The 25365-nt window shown below is 35.5% G+C and overlaps 1 protein-coding gene across 1 annotated transcript in view; it reads right to left on the bottom strand.

Moving 5' to 3' along the window:
• Positions 1–25365, bottom strand: part of LOC123557548 (mucin-22-like) — a 47535-nt gene that overhangs the window by 7883 nt on the left and 14287 nt on the right. Inside the window, exons 6-20 of the mRNA XM_053543869.1 lie at positions 24958–25090; positions 23299–23386; positions 22819–22896; positions 22094–22233; positions 21331–21380; positions 20751–20892; positions 18173–18337; positions 17622–17760; positions 15402–15521; positions 14803–14857; positions 13082–13249; positions 12701–12829; positions 7194–7322; positions 1890–2018; positions 180–1090 (exon numbers count right to left, since the gene is read on the bottom strand). Of these exons, the coding sequence (XP_053399844.1) occupies positions 180–1090; positions 1890–2018; positions 7194–7322; positions 12701–12829; positions 13082–13249; positions 14803–14857; positions 15402–15521; positions 17622–17760; positions 18173–18337; positions 20751–20892; positions 21331–21380; positions 22094–22233; positions 22819–22896; positions 23299–23386; positions 24958–25090 (2576 nt within the window). The remainder of the gene's footprint in view (positions 1–179; positions 1091–1889; positions 2019–7193; positions 7323–12700; positions 12830–13081; positions 13250–14802; positions 14858–15401; positions 15522–17621; positions 17761–18172; positions 18338–20750; positions 20893–21330; positions 21381–22093; positions 22234–22818; positions 22897–23298; positions 23387–24957; positions 25091–25365) is intronic.

Below are 25365 nucleotides of genomic sequence, written 5' to 3'. Positions count from 1 at the left end.
TGTGGTTGTGGTTGTTGTGAAGGCTTGTAGTTGTTGTTGTTTATGTTTATTGTAGGAATTGTGGTTGTTGTTGAAGACGTTGAAGTGGTTGTTGTTGAAGGCGTTGTAGTTGTTGTTGTAGGAGTGGCAGTTGTTGTTGTTGTTGTAGGAGTTGTTGCTGAATACGTTGCAGTTGTTATTGTTGTTGTAGGCGTTGTGGTTGTGGTTGTAGGAGTTGTGGTTGTTGTTGTAGGAGTGGTAGTTGTTGTTGTCGTTGTAGGAGTTGTTGTTGTGGTTGTAGGAGTGGAAGTAGTTGTTGTCGATGTAGGAGTTGTAGTTGTGGTTGTAGGAGTGGTAGTTGTTGTAGGCGATGTGGTTGTTGTTGTAGGAGTGGTAGTTGTTTGTGTGGTTGTAGGAGTGGTAGTAGTTGTTGTCGATGTAGGAGTTGTAGTTGTGGTTGTAGGAGTTGTAGTTGTTGTAGGAGTTGTGGTTGTTGTTGTTGAAGTGATAGTTGTTGTTGTGGTAGTTGTTGTAGGCGTTGTTGTTGCAGGAGTGGTAGTAGTTGTTATCATTGTAGGAGTTGTGGTTGTTGTTGAAGGCGTTGTAGTTGTTGTTGGAGGGGTGGCAGTTGTTGATGTTGTAGGAGATGTTGTTGAAGGTGTTGTAGTTGTTATTGTTGTTGTATGCGTTGTGGTTGTAGGAGTTGTGGTTGTTGTTGTAGGCGTTGTGGTTGTTGTTGTTTTTGTAGGCGTTGTGGTTGTCGTTGTAGGAGTTGTGGTTGTTGTTGAAGGCGTTGTAGTAGTTGTTGTTATTGTAGGCTTTGTGGTTGTGGTTGTAGGAGTTATGGTTGTTGTTGTAGGCGTCGTGGTTGCTGTTGTTGTAGGCGTTGTGGTTATAGGTGTTGTGGTTGTTGTTGAAGGCGTTGTGGTTGTCGTTGTAGGTGTTGTTGTTATTGTAGGAGTTGTGGTTGTTGTTGTAGGACTCGTGGTTGTTGTTGACGTTGTGGTTGTTGTGGAAGTAGTGGAAGGTGCACATGTTTCACAGCAATCGTCAGGATTTGAACTGCAGGATAAGTCTGCACAATTAGTATATTTGTCTCCATACGGACAACCTGAAATGTAAAATCGTCAAACAATAAACACTCAAACTAAGAAATACTCTCAAGGGTACAGAATTCTACGTGATATGCGAATTTAGGTCAATATCTTATCACGAATTTAAGTCAATACCTTATCACGGACTCACTTTCAATGCATTCTTCCTCATGCCTGGATTCCAAGCACTAGAACCAGGATGACAAATAACCTGATTGTCAAAGAAGCAGGTAACAAGAGGAATCAATCCGGCAGGTATTCTCATCAGCCATCGCGTTTGTGCTGCCATTTTTTGTTTGTTTACTACACCACTTCCTATTTTGGCGTCATTTCCTGTTTATAGCGCTTCGCATTTAATATCATTTTTTATGTTTATAGCATTTTACATTAATATTTTTGTATAATAGACGAAGGCCTAAGAAGTACATGGGTTTACTGTAGATAACGTCCTATTAAAGTTCACTGTCGCTAACGTTTATTGCATAAATTGATAACGTACTGCATGAATTTACTGTAAATAACGTGCTACATGATTCCATTGTGACAACATACCACGTGATTATAATGTTGATCACTGTTGATAACACACTACTAATAAACTTGTGGCAGTTGACCTCAATACAATTGACACTGTTTTTTTTCCAATACAGGTAAAACCAGTAATTGCTTTACAATAGATCTGTGACGGATTATCTTTGAACACCCCTGGACTTACTGGACTCAACTGCCACATTATCAAAGCTTATTAGTACATCAATTCATTCTTGCAAATAAACTACCACATTATGTCTTCTAAACACTATTTGCATACATTACCTGGAATATCTAAGGCTTTATCCGCACATGATTTACAACAGCCTGCTCGAAAATCTGTGTCGTTGCATGAGTAAAGATTTGAGTCTGTTTCCGAGTCACAATTGCTGTATCTGTCACCATATGTGCAGTCTAGAGAAAATAGAAGAAAACAAATTTGCAAGTTTGATAAGTGTGTTATAGCATTAAAAGTACAATTTATAGCTTGGAACACGTTCTCTAAAACAAGTGATCAAGCAAACCTTCTTAGCTCCCCAAAAATGATAAACCCTAAACACCAACGTTCGTTCAAGTGACAACATACAAAATACAATCTATGTACGAAAAGCCTTTCAGATCATCTAAATGCTCCTCGCCATATAGGGATTTTTCTCATTTTTTATTTGTTTTCGTGAAAACTACAGCTTTTGGGCCAAAGTTGGGTATGTGTATGTGAGTTGTGTGTGTGTGTGTGGGGGGGGGGGGGGGGGGGGGTTTACGGCAGAGTATATTTTGGAAACTGAAATTGAATAATTTGATTAACATGATTAAACGCCTATGTTTATACAGTTGCATATTCAATTGCGTTGTACATAATAATAATAAAAATAACAGTTATGTAATAATAACGACAATAATTCATAATAATAATAATAATAACAATCATTGCAGTCATGACCGCACCCCTACCCCTGAGGTTGTTTTACCCTTATTCTATCTATCTATAAATACTGCATGACACCCTTGCGAGTACTTTATGCAGGTGCGCGTCAGTGCATAAGAGTTTAAAAGCAGGAATGTACAGGAGAAATAAAGTAATACATAAAGTATTTGTGAGAATTTGAGACAAAGCTGATAGTGCTAATAAAAAAGCGAAATGTACAGTAAAAGGATTAAAAACAGCCTGGTCACTCAGAAGTCCTGGCCCAGTTTGGTTACCCCTTGCCTAAACTGGTCCAGGGTAGGTGCTTGAGCAATGTCAGCCGGCAAAGAATTCCAGAGAATGATGGTAGCCGGGTAGAAAGAGAACTTGTAATAATTACAGGGTGTTTGAATTTGCCGGAAAGATAGGGAATGCGAATACCAGTGCTTAAAGGCTTACATGGTATGCGCAGACGGGCTGCAAGTAGAGTGTTTATTATTCTGTCTTGACGTATTAAGTATAAGGAAATTTTTAAAACATAAAATGGCAATTTGATTTTTTAATTTGGAGATAGCTCAAAAATGAAAAATGTCTATAGAAATGTCTGCCTATTATAGTGCGCTAAGTGATCATAGCACAATATGAAGTTAAAACAATTGCTTCTAAGTTTTCTGTTTTAAAAAAAATATCTATCTCCAGTGGATGTTTACTAAATAATACTAAATAAATAAATACTAAATAATAAACTTTTGAATGTACTTTTGATTTTAGCAATGAATTACTTCAAATGGTGATTACGAATGTTGTTGTTGTGTTGATTTTAACGCCATTTTCAGCAATCTTACAGCTAAACACGGCGGTTTTAGCTTATATTTATTTATTTTACATCGATCAGGAAACAAGGTTTATATTCATCACGCTCGATGCTGCTTTCTTGGTTTCCAGTACTCGCACCTATGTAGGGATTGGAGAGGCAGTGGAAGAAACTCGTCTCTGGCGGGTTTCGAACCAACGACCTTTGGAGACGAAATAATCAAACACGCATGATTTGAAAGTAAACTTTGTTATAACACTGAACGCAAAACACCATGACTACAGGCCCGCCCGCTGAGCTCAATAGGGAGAGCGTTGGTCTACGGACCGAGGGGTCGTGAGTTTGATACCCGGGCGGGGCGTATGTTCTCCGTGACGATTTGATGAAAGACATTGTTTCTGAAATCATTCATCCTCCACCTCTGATTCATGTGGGGAAGTTGACAGTTTCTTGCGGAGTACAAGTTTGTACTGGTACAGAATCCAAAAACACTGGTTAGGTTAACTGCCCGCCTTTGCATGACTGAAAAACTAATGAAAAACGGCGTTAAACCCAGAACAAACAAACAAAACCATACCGATATTTATCGGTATTTTCAAAATATGTAGTCGCCAAATAACACAAAACTTTTGATTTAAATGCTGCTTTAAAATATTCATAATATATTACAAATACTACAAGACTTGACACTCGCCATTTTTTTTCAACAAATGGAAGTGGACTGATCTCGGCTTCGTAGTTCAAACGCCCAAGCGCGCTAGTAGCTCTTTTTACCACGTGGTAGTGACTAGGATGGGAGGGGTGTTTAGCCGACCGACACCTACCTATACCCTTCCTTATAATAGTTATACTAGCCCCATACCTTAATTTCATTTAGCACTAATCAATCTACTATAAAATACCAATGTTGATGTGAAGCTTGAATTAGGCTGTATGATAAATAGTTCTCATGTTGATATATAAAAGGTATACAGCCTTACCATGGTTAATACTGAAGAACCGTATCTGTGGAGTTTCTTAAGTAGTTCAACTGAAACTCAAGAGGCATCAGTTTAATGTAGGTAAAACATTTTGGAAAATGACTCATCTGTGTTTTTGATATGGCAGTAACTGCTATGAACAAAGATTTTCACAAAGTGTGTTCGAAAAAATGCCACATCAATGTGCTTGAAATGGCATCAAACAGTAACTGCAAAGAAAATTTTCAAAGGGTCATAACGCTTTTGTTTCTAAAGAAAATTAATGAAATTCAAAAATAAGTCACAGATCGCAAGCACAAAATTGTTCATATGAAGCAGTAGAAGCTTCCTACAATGGCCATTTGATTCAGGACTATTCCATTGCCAAAGGGCAATTGCAGATGTATAAAAGATCAAACTTCTTTATTCAAAATATTTTTTTCTCAAGATTTCTGTTTTTCCTGAGTGAAGGAGCGTATTAAGGTAGTCCAAGTATTGAAAATGAAAATTTCATCTAAGGGTTGAAGATACTGCAAACAATCGAAAATGAAAGTGTAAGTTAAAGTGTCAAAAACAAAAGAATTTATTTACATTTTGCATGTCACTCCTTAGTGGGGGTACCTGGATTGGTATTTTGCACACACGATAGTACAAATGTATTAAATGTTGAGAAAAATACTTTGAATAAAGGAATTTGAAGTTTTCTGCATTAATTTAATGACCTTCCAGTCACTCCTTTTTTCCGATGTACCAAACAAAGAAAATGTTTTCAGACCATATATTCACTGTATAAAGCTACTACTACTTCTACTAAACAATATTGTTTATAAAATATGTGGCTAGTTTGTTTATAAAGTGCTAAAATTGGGGGGTGGGGGGATCAAAATTCCTGTTTTAAACCATTTCCATTTTGAACCATTTCAAAATACTTTACATGAAAGAAAGTGCTAACGGACGGACGGAAATCCCAATGTTTAGTATCTTTGGCGGTATTTCCATTGTTCTCAAACAAAACAATGACCACTTACGACAAAGGAATTAGTGATTATGCGAAAATGGTCGTACAATAGATCTCTTTTTATTAGCCCACACCTCCTGCCATCTAAGGTATCTTGCGTTTGCACGGACGAACAGACGGATGTGTGAAATATAGGGTACTTAACGATATAGATCTGCTGGCATGATTAGGTTGGGTGGAATTCAGTAACCGAAACTGTTATATCAGAATCTTGGCACTCTTATTTCACCTTATGATCACAGAATTTTCAAGTCATTTAGCAAACGCTTTTGGAATATTTATGCAAGGAAAAATATGTTGAATACGGAGCAAAAAGCCATTGTCAAATACTCATATTTCCCTTAATAATACTGCAAAAAAATGAAGATTTTATATTATCTGTATGCATCATGCAAAACTACGGCGGAAGCATGCTGTTACAAACAGTGATTTTATTGGCTGAACTCGACATAGTTCACTATAATGCACAAGTGCAAAGGAGTTAGCTCACTATGTGACGAAGCAAAAACTTATCTCATGACTGGAAATCGTACTGTGATTGGATAAAACGTGGGTTTACTGTCATATTGCTTTAACTCCAGGACAAAGCTCACTATCATAGGTGAACATGTTTTCGATATGTGGAGATAGGGCGCCAGGAGATAGCTCTCTCTGAGACAAATCCAACGGTATATATATCTTAATATCTTCAAAAATGGCACTTAGCTCATTATAAGACGCAAGCGACGAACTTGACCTTAAAATTTTTATTTGATAATAGTTGGTGTTAACATATAGCCTTCCTATAGTTAAACGGGATAACTCCTCAGGATATTTAAATTCTGTACAATTTTGCTTCTTACTCGGAGCTAAGAGGATTCGCTGAGATAAAGTGATGAAACAGAAATTAAGAAAAACATTTTTAAAAAAAGTATTATCAAATCGGTAGCCAGACTTGATTATAAATCAGTCACACGCTGTAGACGCAAAATTAACAATATCCGGATTTAGTTTGCAAATGCGGAATTTTCGGAAACTCAGCTGCCTTTTGCTTTTGAGTTTTCTCTGATTTTTTGACATTAAACAATAATTCAAGTCCCATAGAGTTATACTTACCGTTTTGTTCCTTATATCTTAAAAAATGAACTAATGTGAGTATTTTTTCCTCCCATGGGGTTTTTGCTAACCCATGGGAGGTCCCGCGGGTAATTTTCTTCCACTTTACCAATTAACGTGGGATTTTTCTAAAATTTTCAAATCAAAATATTTTAACTCATATTAATAATTTATACAATAAAAAACTGTTCTGACATTATTTCGCGTTTAAAAACGACTTTTGAAAAAAAACTCCCATATTCGTTATGGGAGGGAACCCCCCACTGGAGACTGGATGAATTTTTGAAATTTCACTTCATGTTTCACTTTTTGCTAATTAATTATAACTTTATCAATATCAACTTAAATCTAACTTAAAGATGTATTACTGTGCGAAATAAAAGAAAACTCTTAAACGGCTCATATATCCTCGCACATGTAAAAATGAAAACACCTTCTGAGCACGTATCACCCGCCATATTGGAAAGTACCGGTGTTTGGCTTACTATCGTGTAAGCACTAGTCAAGTGTATAATAGACGAAGGCTTAAGAAGTACATGAGTTTACTGTAGATAACGTGCTTTATAAGTTCACCATCGCTAACGTTTATTGCATGAATTGATAACGTAGTGCGTGAATTTACTGTAAATCACGTGCCATATGATTCCAGTGTGACAACACACCACGTGATCATAATGTTGATCACTGTTGATAACACACTACATCAATTTATTCCAGCAAATAACCTACCGCATTATGTCTTCTAAACACTATTTGCATATATTACCTGGAATATCTAAGGACTATTTGCATATATTACCTGGAATATCTAAGGCTTTATCCGCACATGATTTACAGCAGCCAGCTCGAAAATCTGCGTCGTTGCATGAATAAAGATTTGAGTCTGTTAAATTGTCACAATTGCTGAATCTGTCACCATAGTTGCAGTCTAGGGAAAACAGAAGAAAAAAATTCGCAAATATGATAAGTGTATTATAGCATTAAAAGTAGAATTTATAGCTTGGAACACGTTCTGTAAAACAAGTGATCAAGCAAACCTTCTTAGCTTTTGCCCGAAAATGATAAACCCTAAACACCAACGTTCTTTCAAGTAACAACATACAAAATACAGTCTACGTACGAAAAGCCTTTCAGATCAATCATCTATGGTATCTATTGGTTGGTGTATATGAGTTAAGGGCGGAGGGCGGGGGAGAAGTCTACGGCAGAGTATATTTTGGAAACTGAAACTGACTAATTTGATTAACATGATTAAACGCCTATGTTTATACAGTGGCATATTCAATTGCATTGTACATAATAAAAATAACAGTAATAATAACGACAATAATAATAACAATCACAGCAGTCATGACCGCATCCTTCCCACTGAGGTTGTTTTACCCCTTTTGCGAATATCAGTGCTTAAAGACTTACATGGTATGCACAGACGGGCTGCATATACAGGTCCAAACCCCCAGGTTAATGGTGCCATCACAGACTATTTGAAAAAAGGAAATACTACACACAACCCTGCACCAACAATTACGTTTACTTAAACAAACCTTGAAAATATAAATGTTGAAATGTGAAACATTTTACAAACATTTGAAACCTATCACCTGCATATAAGACAGTTATAAAAAAAATTTAGAACAATGACACGAAGTCTTTGAAATACATTGTCTTACGAACTTTTTAACGTGTCAATTGATGTACTTTTGCGTAGTTCTATAGGCAGTTCATTCCACAGTTTTGGACCAATAGTACAGAAACTTCTTTCATTGAATGTTTTGCAATTGTTGTATGGAACATCATAACGACATTCAGAATTTTCTGACGGTCTCAAACCTTGCTTACTAGGAGTATACCGGTACTATGTAAGAAATTCTGTTAAATACAGAGGTGCTCTGCCAATGTAACAGCTATACATGAATGAAAGTATCTTGAACTCAGTCCTTGCTTTCACCAGCAACCATTGCAAGCGATACAATGCTTGTTTAGAACTGTCAAACTTTCCTTCTGTTAAGGAAATGTTTTTCGCACATATTTCGAATAAAAGTTCATGTAACCCCCATCCACAAAATTGTGGGGTCCAGCGGCCGCCGCCTTTGCACCTCGACCTAACCTAATGTTAAGGGATTGAAGATCTACTTGAAGAGATCACTGTTGATAATGCACAATTTTACGAGTTCAGTATTGATTAGCTACTACCTGAGGCAATTTTTAATATAGTACATTTCATCGCTTGTTTTGCCCTTTTTTCAATTTTGAGAAAAATGGCTTCAAAGTTTCAACATCCCTTATTTTTTATTATAGTTGGTCTTTTTGAAAAATTAAAATGGCAGGAAGAAGGTGTTTATTATTCTGTCTTGACGTATTAAGTATAAGGAAATTATTTTAAAACATAAAATGGCAATTTGATCTTTTAAACTGGAGATGTCTCAAAAATGAAAAGTGTCTATCGATATTTCTGCTTATTATAGTGCACTAAGTGATCATGGCGCAATATGAAGTTAAAACAATTGCTTCTAAGTTTTCTGTTGTTTTTTTTAAATGATCTATCTCCAGTGGATGTTTACTAAATAATACTGAATAAATAGATACTAAATAATAAACCATTGAATGTACTTTACATATTACCAATGAATTATTTCAAATGGTGATGTTGTTGTTGTTGTGTTCAGCAATCTTACAGCTAAACACGGCGGTATTAGCTTAGATTTATTTATTTAACATAGATCAGGAAACAAGGTTTATATTAATCACGCTCGATGCTGCTTTCTTGGTTTCCAGTACTCGCACCTATGTAGGGATTGGAGAGTCAGTGGAAGAAACTTGTCTCTGGCGGGTTTCGAACCAACAACCTTTGGAGACGGAGTCCGGAGCTCAACCCCTGGCTCAGAACGCTTCCCCCATTTAACCAACTCACAAGGTTCCATTGCAGACTTAACCGACTTAAACCGTTTTCCAGAACTAGGTATATCCAGACGTTCATATTTGGATATACTTTGTTCTCCCGGAAGACCATACTACCAGCATTTTGTATGTTTGTTTGTTTTTTTTGGAGTTTAACGCCCTGTTTCAACAATCTTTCAGCCATATCAAGGCGGTTAGTTCAGCACATACCGTTTCGGGCAGGTAACACAGTTTGCCATTACCTGGTACACAATTTCCCGCGCAAACCAGGGGCTAGGGGCAATATCAGTGTTGCTTTCTCTATTACTGTCAATAAGCAGTCTAAATTTAACTGACACTGATAAATCTTCGGATGTATTTTGTGCTTAGCTCAATAGGGAGAGCGTTGGTCTACAGACCGCGGGCGGGGCGCATGTTCTCCGTGACGATTTAATGAAAGACATTGTTTCTGAAATCATTTGTCCTCCACCTCTGATTCATGTGGGGAAGTTGGCAGTTACTTGCGGAGTACAAGTTTGTACTGGTACAGAATCCAGAAACACTGGTTAGGCTAACTGCCCGCCGTTGCATGACTGAAAAACTGTTGAAAATCGGCGTTAAACCCAAAACAAACAAACGAAACCATACCGATATTTATCGGTATTTTCAAAAAAATGAAGTCGCGAAATAACACGAAACTTTTGATTTAAATGCTGCTTTAAAATATTGATAACCTATTACTAATACTACAAGGCTGGGCACTCGCCATTGTTTTTCAACAAATGGAAGTGGACTGATCTCGGCTTCGTAGTCAAAACGCCCAAGCGCGCTAGTAGCTCTTTTTACCACGTGGTAGTGACTAGGATGGGAGGGGTGTTTAGCCGACCGACACCTACCTATACCCTTCCTAATAACAGTTATACTAGCCCCATACTTTGCTTTCATTTAGCACTTAGTCTAGCCAATCTACTATAAAATACCAATGTTGACGTGAAGCTTGAATTAGGCTGTATGATAAATAGTTCTCATGTTGATATATAAACGGTATACAGCCTTACCATGGTTAATACTGAAGGACCGTATTTGTGGAGTTTCTTAAGTAGGTCAACTGAAACTCAAGAGGCAGCAGTTTAATGTAGGTATAAACATTTTGGAAAATGACTCATCTGTGTTGTTGATATTGCAGTAATTGTTATGAACACAGATTTTCACAAAGTGTGTTCGAAAAAATGCCACATCAATGTGCTTGAAATGGCATCAACAAAAGAATTTATTTACATTTTGCATGCCATTCCTTAGTTGGAGTACCTGGATTGGTATTTTGCACACACGATAGTACAAATGTATTAAATTTTGAGAAAAAATACTTTGAATAAAGGAATTTGAAGTTTTCTGCATTAATTTAATGACCTTCCAGTCACTCCTTTGTCCGATGCACCAGACAAAGAAAATGTTTTCAGACCATATATTTACTGTATAAAGCTTCTACTACTTTTCCTGAACAATATTGTTTATAAAATATGTGGCTAGTTTGTTAATAAAGTGCTAAAATTGGGAGGGGTGTTGGGGGGGGGGGGCGGGGGGGGTCAAAATTCCTGTTTTGAACCATTTTGAACCATTTCAAAAGACTTTACATGAAAGAAAGTGCTAACGGACGGACGGAAATCCCAATGTTTAGTACCTTTGGCGGTATTTCCATTGTTCTCAAACAAAACAGTGACCACTTACGACAAAGGAGTTAGTGGTTATGCAAAAATGGTCGTAAAATAGATTTCTTTTTATTAGCCCACACCTCCTGCCATCTAAGGTAGCTTGCGTTTGCACGGACGGACAGACGGATGTATGAAATATAGGGTACTTAACGCTATAAATCTGCTGGCATGATTAGGTTGGATGGAATTCAGTAACCGAAACTGTTATATCCGAATCTTAATTCACCTAATAATCATAGAATTTTCAAGTCATTTAGCAAACGTTTTTGGAATATTTATGCAAGGAAAAATAGGTAGAATACGGAGCAAAAAGCCATTGTCAAATACTCATATTTCCCTTTATAATACTGCAAAAACACAGATGTTTCTATGTTATGCAAAACTACGGCGGGAGCATGCTGTTACACACAGTGATTTTATTGGTTGAACTGGACATAGCTGACTATAATGCACAAGTGCAAAGAGTTAGCTCACTATGTGATAAAGCAAGAACTTATCTCATGACTGGAAATCGTACTGTGATTGGATAAAACTTGGGTTTACGTGGGCCTTTGTTTTTAACTGTCATATTGCTTTAACTACAGGACTTAGCTCACTATCACAGGTGAACATGTTTTCGATATGTGGAGATAGCGCAAGGTGTGACTAAAAAACTTTTTAACGGGATTTTCAATCTTAATATAAAGTGCACCAGGAGATAGCTCTCTCTGAGACAAATCCAACGGTATATATATCTTAGTATCTTCAACAACGGCACTTAGCTCACTATAAGACGCAAGCGACGAACTTGACCTTATAATTTTTATATGATAATAGATGGTGTTAACATATAGCCTTCCTATAGTTAAACGGGATAACTCCTCAAGATATTTAAATTCTGTACAATTTTGCCCCGTAATCGGAGAGGATTCGCTGAGATAAAAAGTGATGAAACAGAAATTAAGAAAAACATGTTTGAAAAAGTAATATTATCAAATCGGTAGACAGACTTGATTATAAATCAGTCACACGCTGTAGACGCAAATGCTAATGTTTTGACTGTAAAGAGGCTCTGTCAAAATACCGCAAGAACAGTTACCAGAAAGCCGGATATTCCTTTTTGCACCTACAACTAGTGGAAGATTTTTTTTTGCATATTTTACAAATTATAGTATGAATTTACCGAAACAAAAAGTTTTCTTTTGTATCAATCACACTTGCGCGGGAGATACTGAAAACTCATGGTTTATTTCCACTGTGTGTAGCGTAACGGTATCGTTTTCCTGTAAAATAACTTCTTCTAAATTTAGAAATATACTACAAGCAAACAAGAAAAACTATTCTGGTAATTGATTTTCATATAATTTTCCATAAAAATGTATGTAATCCGCGCAGGCACGAATGAAACTCGTCATTACAGGCATTATAGTCATCTGGAACAGGGTTGCCAGACGGGATTTGCCGACATGGGTAAAATCATTGGAGTATAAGAATCTTTTATGCCTTCCCGTGTAAGAAAGGGTTTTCCTAAGGGACAGTGTGTGCTCGAGCGCTGACCACGTTTTCTATCCACGCTGTCATGAGGGTTGAGAAAAAGACAGACATGTTAGGTCGTTTCTCTTGCCCGCCGTAGAAATAATTAAAATTATATTGCGGCATTTTCAAGGATACTGTAAATCAAAAATCAAAAATTGCTCATACATCATTAAGTCAAAATAATTATGTTTCCACGTGTTACCTGGAATATCTAAGGCTTTATGCACACATGTTTTACAACAATTGCCTCGAAAACCTTCGTCGCTGCATGAGTAAAGATTTGCGTTTGTTAAATCGTCACAATTGCTGAATCTGTCACCATACTCGCAGTCTAGTGAAACCAGAAAATATTACTGCAAATCTAAAATCATATTTTTCAAAATACTGAAAAGCAGAAATTATTGCTGGTTCAAAGATTTTACTGATGTCATACGCCAGCAATACAGCGTCGAAGAAGCCATTGTTTAATGTTTAAAATGAAATTTGACTGAAATCTAAACGACTGGTCTCTATTCAGAAATAAGACACATATCTTTCAATCAATTCTTGAATTACGTTTAACTAATTTAAACGGTATATTTGCCTGTGTATGCTGTGTTGGTTTGTTTTATCTCCTCACAAGTGGCACAACAACTTTCTCTGTAGCTTTCTTGGTAACATCTGTAAGACGTGGCATCACTTCCCAAGAATTCTCTACAGTTGGAGGACTGACCGGGCACATTGTACGGAACATCTCCAAATAGACAAGTTTCTGTTAGCAGAAGACGTAATTTCAAAGTAACAGTTATGGATAGGAAAATTGCAAAACAACAAATGTCTGTCAGCAACATAGATAAGAAAAAAGAGAAATATGTTAATCAAACGTAAAAGTCGTTTCGGAAGGTACAAGCTTCTGTAATTCTGTTACATAACAGGCAGATGAAACAGACTAACTATATCATGGAAACATCAACGAATTATTATTTTCTGAACAGAGCACCGAGGATTGAACGCAATACTGTCGTAAGTCCTTTATTTAATAGGAGTTAGATCTACTACAGTATTGCGTTCAGCCCTCGGCCATGTTAATCCAAAAGACGGATATTAAACGTTTATGGCGTGTATAATTATTCTTTTTAAAAGTTAAAGCTGGTTAAACTGAAATTTAATTTCTGAATGAACAAAAACAAACTAGATCTATCAAGATTCTATGTGCTGCATTTCTATTTCTGATATTTCCATGGTAATCTTCTACAAAATTCTTCATTTCTAACATATCATAATTGCAGACAGAGCTATAAACCTTCTAGAGAAGAAGATACAAACGAGTATGATTAGAATATATATTTAAAACAAAACATCTTGACAAGCTATAGTTAAAACCGACGCTGGTAGTGAAAATTATGTCTTTGTCGTTACTGTTTTTGGACACAGATGAATGTAAATGTAAATGACGTCAGATGTTTTATGACGTAACAAAGGCAAACACGACATAAGTTTGTAAACTAGATCTAGATTCAATTTTTCGGTAAAAAATAGAACAGCGTTTTAGAATTTAATCATAGGCCCTAATGCCGCTTGATCCGAGGCTAATCCTACGATAATACTGGATACTTTCCAACGGAAAACTGCAAAATAGTAATGTGACAAATTCGTAGAAATACATGGGACCATTTTTTTTGTACTTTTAAAATCTTATACATTCCCTTGTAGTCTCTGACAGGCCTAGGATCACCAAACAGGAGTAAAAAAAAAGTATTAAAGTTGAAAACAGCCACTGTAGATGTATCCCAAAAATAAACCATTTTCCATCGTAGTTCTTGAAACATTGCTACAGGTAAAAAAATATTCCTCAACTTTTTTATTCAAAACAATAAAATATATAACACGTATTTCCAACCTCTTGCGGTACTGTCATTCTAAAATCTATTAATTCAGAAATAACCAAGAAATCTGAGATGTGTCACGTAAAGTGTAATCGATAACGCTTTTTCAACTCAACACGCGTGCAAGAAGTTGTCTGAATCCTTCATTTTCTATAACAATAAACAGAATTTTCTTTCCCTTTAAAATTTACAAAAAAATCACATACTATATACAGGCCTAGTTTTCGACGCCTGGATATCTCGTGCATGTCTTTATTTAATTCAGACTGCAATTTTCATCCAGTTTTACAGTTTTACGCGAAAAAAAAATACATACTACGATACATTGGCAAAGCTATCACTCCCAGAGTGTCTGGATTATATCTCACTAATAATTCCCATATTTCACCGAAAAACATTCAAATAACGTTCTCATATATAAGATTTTGTTTCAACTTACCGTTGCCTGCTTGTGGGGCTGATGGAGACTCGACACAGGATCCAGACTGACAAACCTGAAAATATGGTATTATCAGAACATATAATTAAGATGTAAAAATACGGCTTAGCTGTACATTCTTTCCATTACGTCATAAATTCATAATTACCCTGGAGCCATTTTGAAACTAGGTGTATCATTACTGACTTTTTTATCTTACATGTTTTTCATCATTTGTATAGCTTTTTATTAACAATGACATTAATTTATCATTTAACTATCGATGTGAAAATGATTCAGCGCCTTTTCACCCGCCATAATGACCTTGCTACATGACGTCAACGCCAGAGTGCACCAACGGCTTTTTTGTTACTAGAGTCTATTTACATTAAGATATATAACATATAAAGATTATTGATAATGGAATTTTAATTCCAGAAAGATGTTTGTTATCCAAATGTCGCACTGGCAGAGGAGGGGGAGGGTGGTTTGAACTAACATGATAAAAATGAGCAACCATACATAAAAGTGTAATCGGGAAATATATATTTGTCTCATTTATAGTTTCTCAAAGGCCTAGTCAAATACTTATAGAAACTGTAATACCTTCAAGCTCTTACCTTACCAACCCCACACGTTGTACCTTCCCAGGGTATTCTAAAGAATACTGATCCATTGTTGGCAGTTGCTGAACACGGCATTAAAGCACACAAGTTGGAATAATCATTGTTGAGGTAGCCCTTCAATTTAAAATTAACATAATACAGTAGGCTGGATACTACTAGTAAATTGTATGTAACGATATTGTATGTAACGATATAATATTTTAAGGATTTGCTCAGACTGAAAAGGTTATCACAAAGTTGCATTACTTTCGGACTTGGATACATCATCATGTAAGAGTTATAGAATGTATTTTAGAAAAAAATGAATATTGTACAATTGTTGGCCTTTAAAGGTCCAATACTAAGGAAAGTGAACATTTTAATTTCTTTTAAAAAGCACAGAAACTATTTCATTTTATTGGAAAATGAAAGTTGGTATGTAGAAATTCGAAATAATCGCAGTATATGACAATATTTTTCTATAAGTATGAAGAAAGTTAAAAAGACCTGGGTCATCTGTCGATTCATTAAAATTTCAACAAAACACATACATTTCTGAGTTCCAAAGAACTTCTGTAAAGTTTGACCTGACAATTTCATATTTAGTGACTTGCAGAAGTCTATGCCCTGGCTATGAAAAAAAATGCCAACTCACTTTCCCTTAGTAATGGACCTTTAAACTGTGTATTATAATGTGATATACACCAGAAAAAAAACAAGTCTTAGACTATTGTCCAGCAATAAAAGACTCCTACCAGAATGGACATTTGCCATACGTGCTTCCGTGGGGATCAGATTTTTATATTGAAATTTAATTGAAGAACCAGCAAATTCTCCTAACAGCCTACAATCCATAATAACAAAGACATTCCACATTTGAATTTCTAAGTTCCAGTGTAAAAAATCTCTTACACTTTTACAGTTCGGACAGACAGAATGACAGGCAGATGGACCAACGGATGGACAAATGAAGATAACAAAATAATTTGCATGTTTACTGCTTTGTCTTCTATCATAACGTTAAGTTACCAAATTTGACGAAAAAAAATCCTTGTACTTTTTAAGTTACAGTTGAATCCACTTTTTTGTCATATGTTTTGACTATTTGTTGCCATAGAAACAATATCTGCTGACATAGCAGCAATCAAAATTATGTGCATAGTTTCCATACTATCGTCTTTTCATGTACCAAAAAAAAAAAAAAACAAAGAAAAATATCAAACAGGGAATGCCACGCACCAAAAGCGCAGCCTCCCCAAAACGTACCCCCAAGCACGCAAACGCGTGCACCACACACACACACACACACACACACACACACACTCAAAGCTTACACATCAGGACAAAACGAACAACACACACACACACACACACTCAAAGCCAACACATAAAACTCATAAAAACACATATTGCATTTCTAAGTTCGCAGAATCCCTTTGCGGTTTGTGTGATTGTGATATGGCTGACTAATTTAGTAACTTTGCAATATCACACTTTCATGCACTGTCTTACCAAAGTGATACACAACATCGTGTGATTTTTTTTTTTGTGCAATTCATTCCGATCAGAATTCATTTATGACATACTAAAAAAAAACAGCTAACACCACATGAACTATTTTGCCAATCTCTTCAAAATTACTTAACAACCTTAGAAGAAAGCGTTGTTAATGATATATTCAAGTCACAAAAAACAAAAACAAAAAATCGCAAAGATTTTGCTACCTCACCCATTTCGTAGAAAAGTCACAGAAAAAAAAAAAACAACAAACACACATAAAAGTAGTGCTGTTAGAAAACGAGTGAAAAATAATTAGGAAATACAATTTGTTCTTATAATTTGTTGATATCATTATAAATTTCTTTTCAGCACTGCCACGAGTATTTGTTTATTAATATCATTCTCGTCCCAAATAACGTTTCTCTTAAGTTTTGTAAATTCTACACATTTTAGTTTAAAAAATAGGCTGAAGTCATATAATCAATAAAATTGTATGACGATATAGCTTGACTTTCTTGAAATTTGGAAGTGTTATTAACAAATATTGTTAAGGTATTGGCAAAATAACAAATGGTAATTATTCAAAATAGTTAAAAAAAAAATTATATAGTAAACACGTAAAAATTGAATTGCCTAGTAATGTATTAAAATATTGTTGTAATCGCCTGCTTGAATCTCGAGTATACACAATATACCCACGTACAAAGCTGACGACAAATCTATCTGTAAACTTACCCTAGCCAAGTATGAACCTTGCCCCTGTATCCTTTCGCACTGAACATCAGGGCCATAAACTTGACCTGCAGTGTCATTCACGTAAGGGTCAAGGTCGCTAGCATTGTTTGCCTGCCGACTTGTCATACAGTTTGCTTGCCTAAAGAGTAAAGCATTTAGTTTTTATGTAACATTTTGTGACTATAAAAATCATAACCTTTCAAAATGCTACACTGAGTCTTTCACACATAGATTTTACTGATTATAATATACGTCCGACTTGACTTCTTCATTTTAAAAGTACTTTCAATTAAAATTGCTAAAGTGCCGATAAAAAATAAGAATCGACATGTCGTCTGATGCAATAAAACTAAAGGAAGTATCTACATATCATCTGATGCAATTATACTAAAGGAAGTGTCGACAAAAAGTCTGATGCATTCACACTAAAGGTCGTGTCAATTAACATATCGTATGATGCAGTCATACAAAAGGAAATGTCGATATATCGTCTGATGTAGTCATACTAAAGGAAGTGTCGACATGTCGTCTGCTGAATCCATACTACTTACGCGCCATTCAAGTCGTTGATATACACATCAAAATAGTCCTGGGAGCATGACGAAAATATCCACAAAAGAAGGTTGTCGACGGGATCAATGCTTACACCGGAGGACGGTTCCATTACATATCCACCACTACAATTATTTGATGAACCGTCATGAAATGACCCAAGACTGAAATGGAAAAAAATGTAGAACAATGTATCCATAAAACCTTGACACGGCCAGTCGAATCGATAATCCGTAATCTGATCTCCAAAATTAAATCATGTGTTTCCAGTGCTTTGTCCGAATATCATATATTGACAATGGTTTATAACATTTATCCTAGTTTTGATTTAAGAAATACTATATCTCGTTTAGTGACTTGTCGCTGAATAAATCATTGTTTGGAGTTCAGATGCGAAGGAATTATATCACGAGGACATAGTAATAGATCTACGCATCTGAACGAAAAACAATGATTTTATTCAAGAGCAAATCAGTAAATGAGATATATTATTTCGATTCTAAAACGTTACCAAGGATTTTAAAGTACAACCTTGACGACATTCATTAAATATTTGCCCGTTTTCAATTGGTTTCTTTTTTGGCAGCGCGCCGCTAGGCCGTTTGACGCTATGACGTAATAATTGGGACGTCAGAAAAATGAATTATTGTATAATTCACTGTTTTCAGCCTTCTTTGTTTAATAGGAAAATGAATCGGATCTTGTTAGAGTTAAATATATAAGCGTTGTATTGTGACTTCGAAAATAACAGAAGTGACAACATTAACCGTCTTGTTTATTTCTATTTAAACCTGAAGTCTGAAATTTGTAAAGCAAGCATAAAACATCTGACAGTCTCTCCAAATAACAAAATTCGAGTGACGTCTTTTGTGCATGTGATTTTGTTACAAAAGATGACAAAAACTCTAGTCACTGATTAAACACTGCAATTCTGTAGACATGAGACGGTATTAAGAAAATTCAGTTAATAATAGATACTACACAATTTACAAAAGCAAGGGCATACGCATCTTTCAGGCATAATTATTTATTTTTGTTCACCGTGATCTGAAACTGATTTTGTTTCCAAACTCTTTAAAGATAGGCCTGCACGCCTGAAATGAAAGTCATTGAACAGGACAGTCAGCGAAACAAGTACGCTGACGATATAAGATGACTATAAAGCGCGGTGAGTAATAAATAAAGCGCAGTGTGTAATGAATAATGAAACAAGAGGTCCAAGATGGCCCTAGGTCGCTCTCCTGAGTAACACACCATAACAGTGTAAACATGTTTTCCCCAGTGATTTCATGGAGACAAATGTTCTGGCCAATTTTCATCAAGATTGGACCCAAAATGTGGCCTCTTGAGTGTACACACGCATTTTATTTATTTGACCTAGTGACCTAATTATTTATCCCACATAACACAGATTCAAACGTGTCCGAGACTTCATTTAAACAAATATTCTGTCAAAGGTTCGAGAAAATCAAAGCAAAAATGTGGCCTCTAGAGTGTATACAAGCTTTTCCTTTGATTTAGCATAGTGACCTATTTTTTATCCCACGTGATCCAGATTTGAAATCATCTAAGACTTTATAATAACAAAAAACGTCTGACCACGTTTTATGAAGACAGAATCAAAAATTTGTCCCCTGAGTCTAAACAAGCTTATTCTTTGATTTCAAATCAAAGCATAAATGAAACCTCTATATGACGGAAAGGGCCAATATAGAAAATATTTCCCCACACCCCTTTTAGGCGCAGTATCTCTAAAACCCATTACGGAATCTAGCCGGTTTTCGAAATGAACCGAGATATGGTTGTGCCTTAAGCTTTAAGTGTAGTTAAACTAAGTGTAGTTAACATTCAGTGTAAAATGTCACTTTTGTCGTGATCACAAGGTAAAATTAATAAATTGTGGCTCTTTCAGGGGCCAATCAAGGGCCGTATTGCCGGACTCTGTATTTGGATCTGCCGGATTCATCATGGAATCCTAAAGCTATTGTTGTTAAAGATATTTTGCAAGTTTGTATCATATCAAACCATAATTGAAGCCTCTATATAGATATGGCTGCAAAAAAAACAAAATAGCATCAGAACCCATGATGGGATCTGGCCAGTGTTCGAAAGGAAACGAGATATTATAGCAATACAAGTTAGTGCAAGTTTAAATAAAAACAAACGTAAAATATGGTCTCTATCCCGTTCACAAGCCCAAAATAGCAAATTTTGGCCCTTTAAGAGGCCATAACTCTAGAAACCATGATGGGATCTGGCCAGTTTTTGAACGAACCGAGATATTATGTGATTCCAAAATGCAAGTTTAAAACAATCGAAAAATTTGGTATATATCGTGTTCACAAGCCAAAAATAGCAAATTTTGGACCATAACTCTGTAACCCATGATGGGATCTGGTCAGTTTTTGTAAAGAACCGATGTATTATGCCAATACAAGTTGTGTGCATGTTTTATTAAAATTGATTCAAAAATGTGGTCTCTATCGTGTTCGCAAGAAATTGTGGACGGACGACGGATGAATGGCGATCACAAAAGCTCACCCTGTCAAATATGAGCTGAAAATAACATCCACGTACTTGTGACCAAGTTCGTGTGCTCCAACAGTCGCCATCTTCGGATCAAAGCCGCCACCTTCGTTGATAGAATATTTGTTGCTTCCACACACTCCGGGTTCTTCTAGTCCACCTCCGTCGTTATATGTTGGATAGTATGCAAAACCTTTAATATAAAATAATGTCTTGCGGTCATATTACAAATGGACAAGTTCAAAACTAATACTAGACTTTTATGTTTCCAAAACGTAACTTTTAAAAGTTTGCTAGCGCATGTACACAAGTGTCGGTCTTCTTGTCCAAAGCTTTTAAAGTACTGTTTGAATTTTTAAAATTTCTAAATGCCATCAAATATATTTTGTTACGCATTGCATATGTCTTGGGAAAATCGTTACAATATTTAAAAGAAGTGTACTCGTAATGACAATCGGCAAATTACGTGTTTCTCCGTATATGATTCAGTTTTTGTACGGAAAAGATGTGGAGCGTTGAGCTAATATAGTATATTAAAGCCCGAAGTATTCCGAATTGTCTTACGAGAATACGTAATTACACGGAAGTTACCAAGTGTCCTTACGGGTCTAATAGCTTATATCTATCATACCTGCTGTAACAGGATCAAATACTCCGTTAAAATTTCTGCCCATCTCATACCTGTGCAGAAGGCACGAAAAAAAAAAAAAAAGAAATTAGTGGATTAATAAAAGGAGAATCTAAACAGGAAGCTAAGCATATTACCTATAAAACCTGACTTATCACCAAAAACAAAGGTTGTCAGTAATCTATAATACAACATGGAGTGACATATAGTCCAAAACAATTGCGGCTACTTAAGTACAAAAATACGCGAAAGTGACACTTAGTCCAAAACAAATGTGTCTACCTAGCTAGAAAAACACATTGAAGTGACAAAGTATGTGGCTACACAGCTATAAAGCAACATTGGGCGACATTTAGTCCAAAAGAAAGTGACTTATTCGCTACAAAACAAACTGGAGTGACATTTAGTAATACATTAAGCAACAAAAAGCATTGTATAGATCTTAAAGAAGTACCGTTGTAATTTGAGTTTTCAATTTCATTGCACGTTAAAAACAATACGGATAAAAAAGTCGGTGGAACACAACTGTTAAGCAATACAAAACTGTTAAGCAATAAAATACCTTTCTATCTTCGCTTTGTTGTAATTGTTTTCTTTTCTTTAGCAATAAACAATATAAAATTAATGCTTTTAACTCTATTTCACAAAGCAATGACAGACACAAGAAAAAATGATTCAGTTACGACTGTATTTAAATATAGGAAATTCTAGCGTTGGGAAGTACAAGAATTATGTGTACATACATCAGTCTGAAAAAACCGCTCACCCAGAAAACAGCATCGCATGGTCGTAGTTAGCAGTTCCTAAGTTGGCCTCTCCCCAAACTCTGAATGCGTCTAGAACTTCGTCCGCAACAAAACCATAAGAGTATAAATTATTTTCCACAAAAGGTGCTCTATCTGGAGTCTGCAATAGTTCATTTAACAGTAAACAATGAGAAACAATTGAAAATGAAAACACGCTTTAGACGATTGTTTTGTTTGTTTTGTGGGTTTTTAAGCCGCAACCCATGTTATACACAGGCAACTTCTAGGCCATCTATTATAGTGAAAGAAGATCCCAGATGCCTCTTCGAACATTATTTCAGACATGGGCGGGAACGATGGTAAAAACACCGAGGTGTGTGTCTTCATTCCTGCCAAGGTTTCGAACCTTCAGCGGTGTTAAGTGATTCGAAATTAATCTAACTATAGTCCTCGACTTCCCAACTGTCAGTAGCGTTAATAGGTGGTGATTTTATAATTAGACTGATTCGAAATCGGCGTCCTTCATCACATGTTTAACAAATATGTTACTGTATTACATTTGTAGAAACGGCATAGATCTATTGAATAAGAATAACTTGTGCTAAAAATCATATTGAGATCGTTTACAGTATCTGTGTTTAAAACTGGCCATGTATAAGTTATACCCTGGTGTTGTTGGCGAAAATATCACCGATATGCAAGAAAAGAAAGAACTATCATCGCTAATTATGTTGAAGAAACTTACATCTGCGATGTAAATCCCTGCAAAAAGGCATTTGATAGTATAACCATAGTTAGTGACAGTTTGATATCGAAGATCGATCTGAAATATAGTCAACTCTTTTGTAGAAATGTTTTTTTAGTGAAATATTGAAATGGTTTAAGTAAAAATCATTGAAATATAATGACCTAAAATATGTTTGTTGAAAACAAAATGAGTTTGTTTCACATTGTAAAAATCTTTCCGTCGTATAAAGGCAACAGCAGCCGGGCGGATTGATACACTTAAACTTGAAAATATTTATGATAGTAGTATAATGTTTCAAAAACAATACGTGTACAAGTAATGCTCCTAACAGAGATATTATTTACCCATGTTTGAATTACATTCAGAAATATTTACGTCGCGGTGTAAAATCTGTATATAGCATTGTGGAATTTTAATAAAATAAAGATGGTAAAAGAAGAAATGTTTAAAGTAAGTAATATTTAAAGAACCACATACTGCATTTAATATAAAAGCGGTAAACTGTGTCATGTATTCTATAGTTGCAGATTTTCTGTCTGCCTGACCTTCTGTCGTGGCATACCATCTGAAAAGAAACAGTGAATATATATCGGCAAGTTATTCAATAAGTAAATGTATTGTATACCTGTATAAATTCTGTAAGAAAAAGTACGGATTGTATTTCAGAAGAAAATATGAACAAAATGTAAGAATGTGTCACTGGCTGAAGGTGCAGATGGAAGTATCTGGTTCGAGCGTAACTGTTTAGGCGGTAACGAGGGCTCTGTCGAGTTACCGTGAGAAGGTAACCCGAGAGCCAGATTATAAGAATTTTTCTTTGGGTGAAGGTGCAAAGGGGAATATCTGGCTCGAAGGTAATTGTTTACGCGGTAACGAGGCTCTGCCGAGTTATCGCAAAACAGTTATCCGAGAGTCAAGCATTTAGGTAGATTGTTTTTCTTGCATGCCATATTTTTCAATTTGTAGAACATATAAAGTAAAACGGAGGTTTTCTTTGAATGACTGTCTTATAACAGTAGCGTAAGAATTTACGCATTCATTCATGAATTGCAGCACGTGAGTCGTCTTACACCCATGGGTGTAAGATGAATTTTTATAGCACCGGGAAAGCACGAGAAAATCCTGTCTGGCTTGCAAGAAATTTCTATCTGCACTTTCAGCTAGTGATAGATTCTTTTTCTTGCATACCGTTTTCTTCAATTATCAATAGAAGAAATAAATTAAAACAGATGCTTTTCTTCCAAGCACTATTTTATTACAGTAGCGTATGAATTTATGCATTCATTCATAAATTTCATCGTTTGAGTAATCTTATACCCAGGGTTGCAAGTTATGTCTTTTCAGCGCCGGCAAAAAAAAACAACAAAAAAAACACGGAAAATCCGGTCTGGCATGCAAGAAAACAAATTCTGTATTGTACTGTAAATCATGTTTTGTGCATGTTGCCGGACTACTTTCACTGATTACTACATGTATTGACTTGACTCAATTCTATAAAAAAAGCACAATCACATAAAACCATTTAAACATTGATAATACTTCAGATTTAGCTCGAGGTTTATGGTCAAAAACAAAACAATAAACAAAAGGTGGAAGCATGCTATAAGATTGCCAGTATGTTGCTTAATAATGGACTTTTTTTCGGTTCTTGTGGAATTTGTCAGGCCAAATGAGCGCCTCGTGTGAAATCAACTCGAGCCAACACAACATCGCAGATCAAGCTTCTATTATGATAACCCTAGTATTCTTAATAACTTTTCTAACCCCACATTTTTTAATCCATATTCATCAGATTATGTTCAATAGTTTTTATAATTCATTCAAGCTCTGCACTTTAGAAATATTCTCACGGCAAAGAATTGTTTTTCTTTATTTCATTACTGAATCAGATATATATATATCTACAAATACCGTCCCACAACGAATTGTCTTTGCTTTAATATGTAATGAGTTTCATTACGTCTTGCAAATGAGTGCAACTGGGCCAATCATGTACATGTACTAAGCCCATTAGAACTCAACTTCATCTGATTACTTTCAACAGTTTCTAAGACCATTTTTATGGCTTTCAAAAGCAATGATTGTGTCTTTATACATATATATATATCTGTGTTAAATAGGATATTGACAACATACTCTTGATACATAGCATAGTCTAGAACAAAGAATATTTCTATTTCGTAAGCTGTTGTTGTCTGTCTTCTTTCTCTTTTGGTAGGATTGTTAGCATTTCTAAGGTTTTCCACTTTGTCTTGCATTATCATGGCATCTGGAAATCAAATAGGAAAAATGAATAAGTGAATGAAGTATTGCCATGCAATACAAAGTCCCTCACTGGAAGGCACCTAATTTTCTCTACTGCAGTATAACATAATGAACTGATATCTGTCAATGATGTATAAACAATATTGTACTATTTATACAATATGTAATAACAAAACACTTGGATTAAAATTTGCATATATAAAAACCTACAGTTGTTTTCATATGGATTTTGTTTGGCCGATTATAAAAAAAGTTACCATTAAAGTTATTTATAGTAAC

Source organism: Mercenaria mercenaria, chromosome 5 (assembly GCF_021730395.1).
Source record: "Mercenaria mercenaria strain notata chromosome 5, MADL_Memer_1, whole genome shotgun sequence".
NCBI classification, from domain to species: Eukaryota; Metazoa; Mollusca; class Bivalvia; order Venerida; family Veneridae; genus Mercenaria; species Mercenaria mercenaria.
This window is presented reverse-complemented; position numbering and strand designations above follow the sequence as displayed.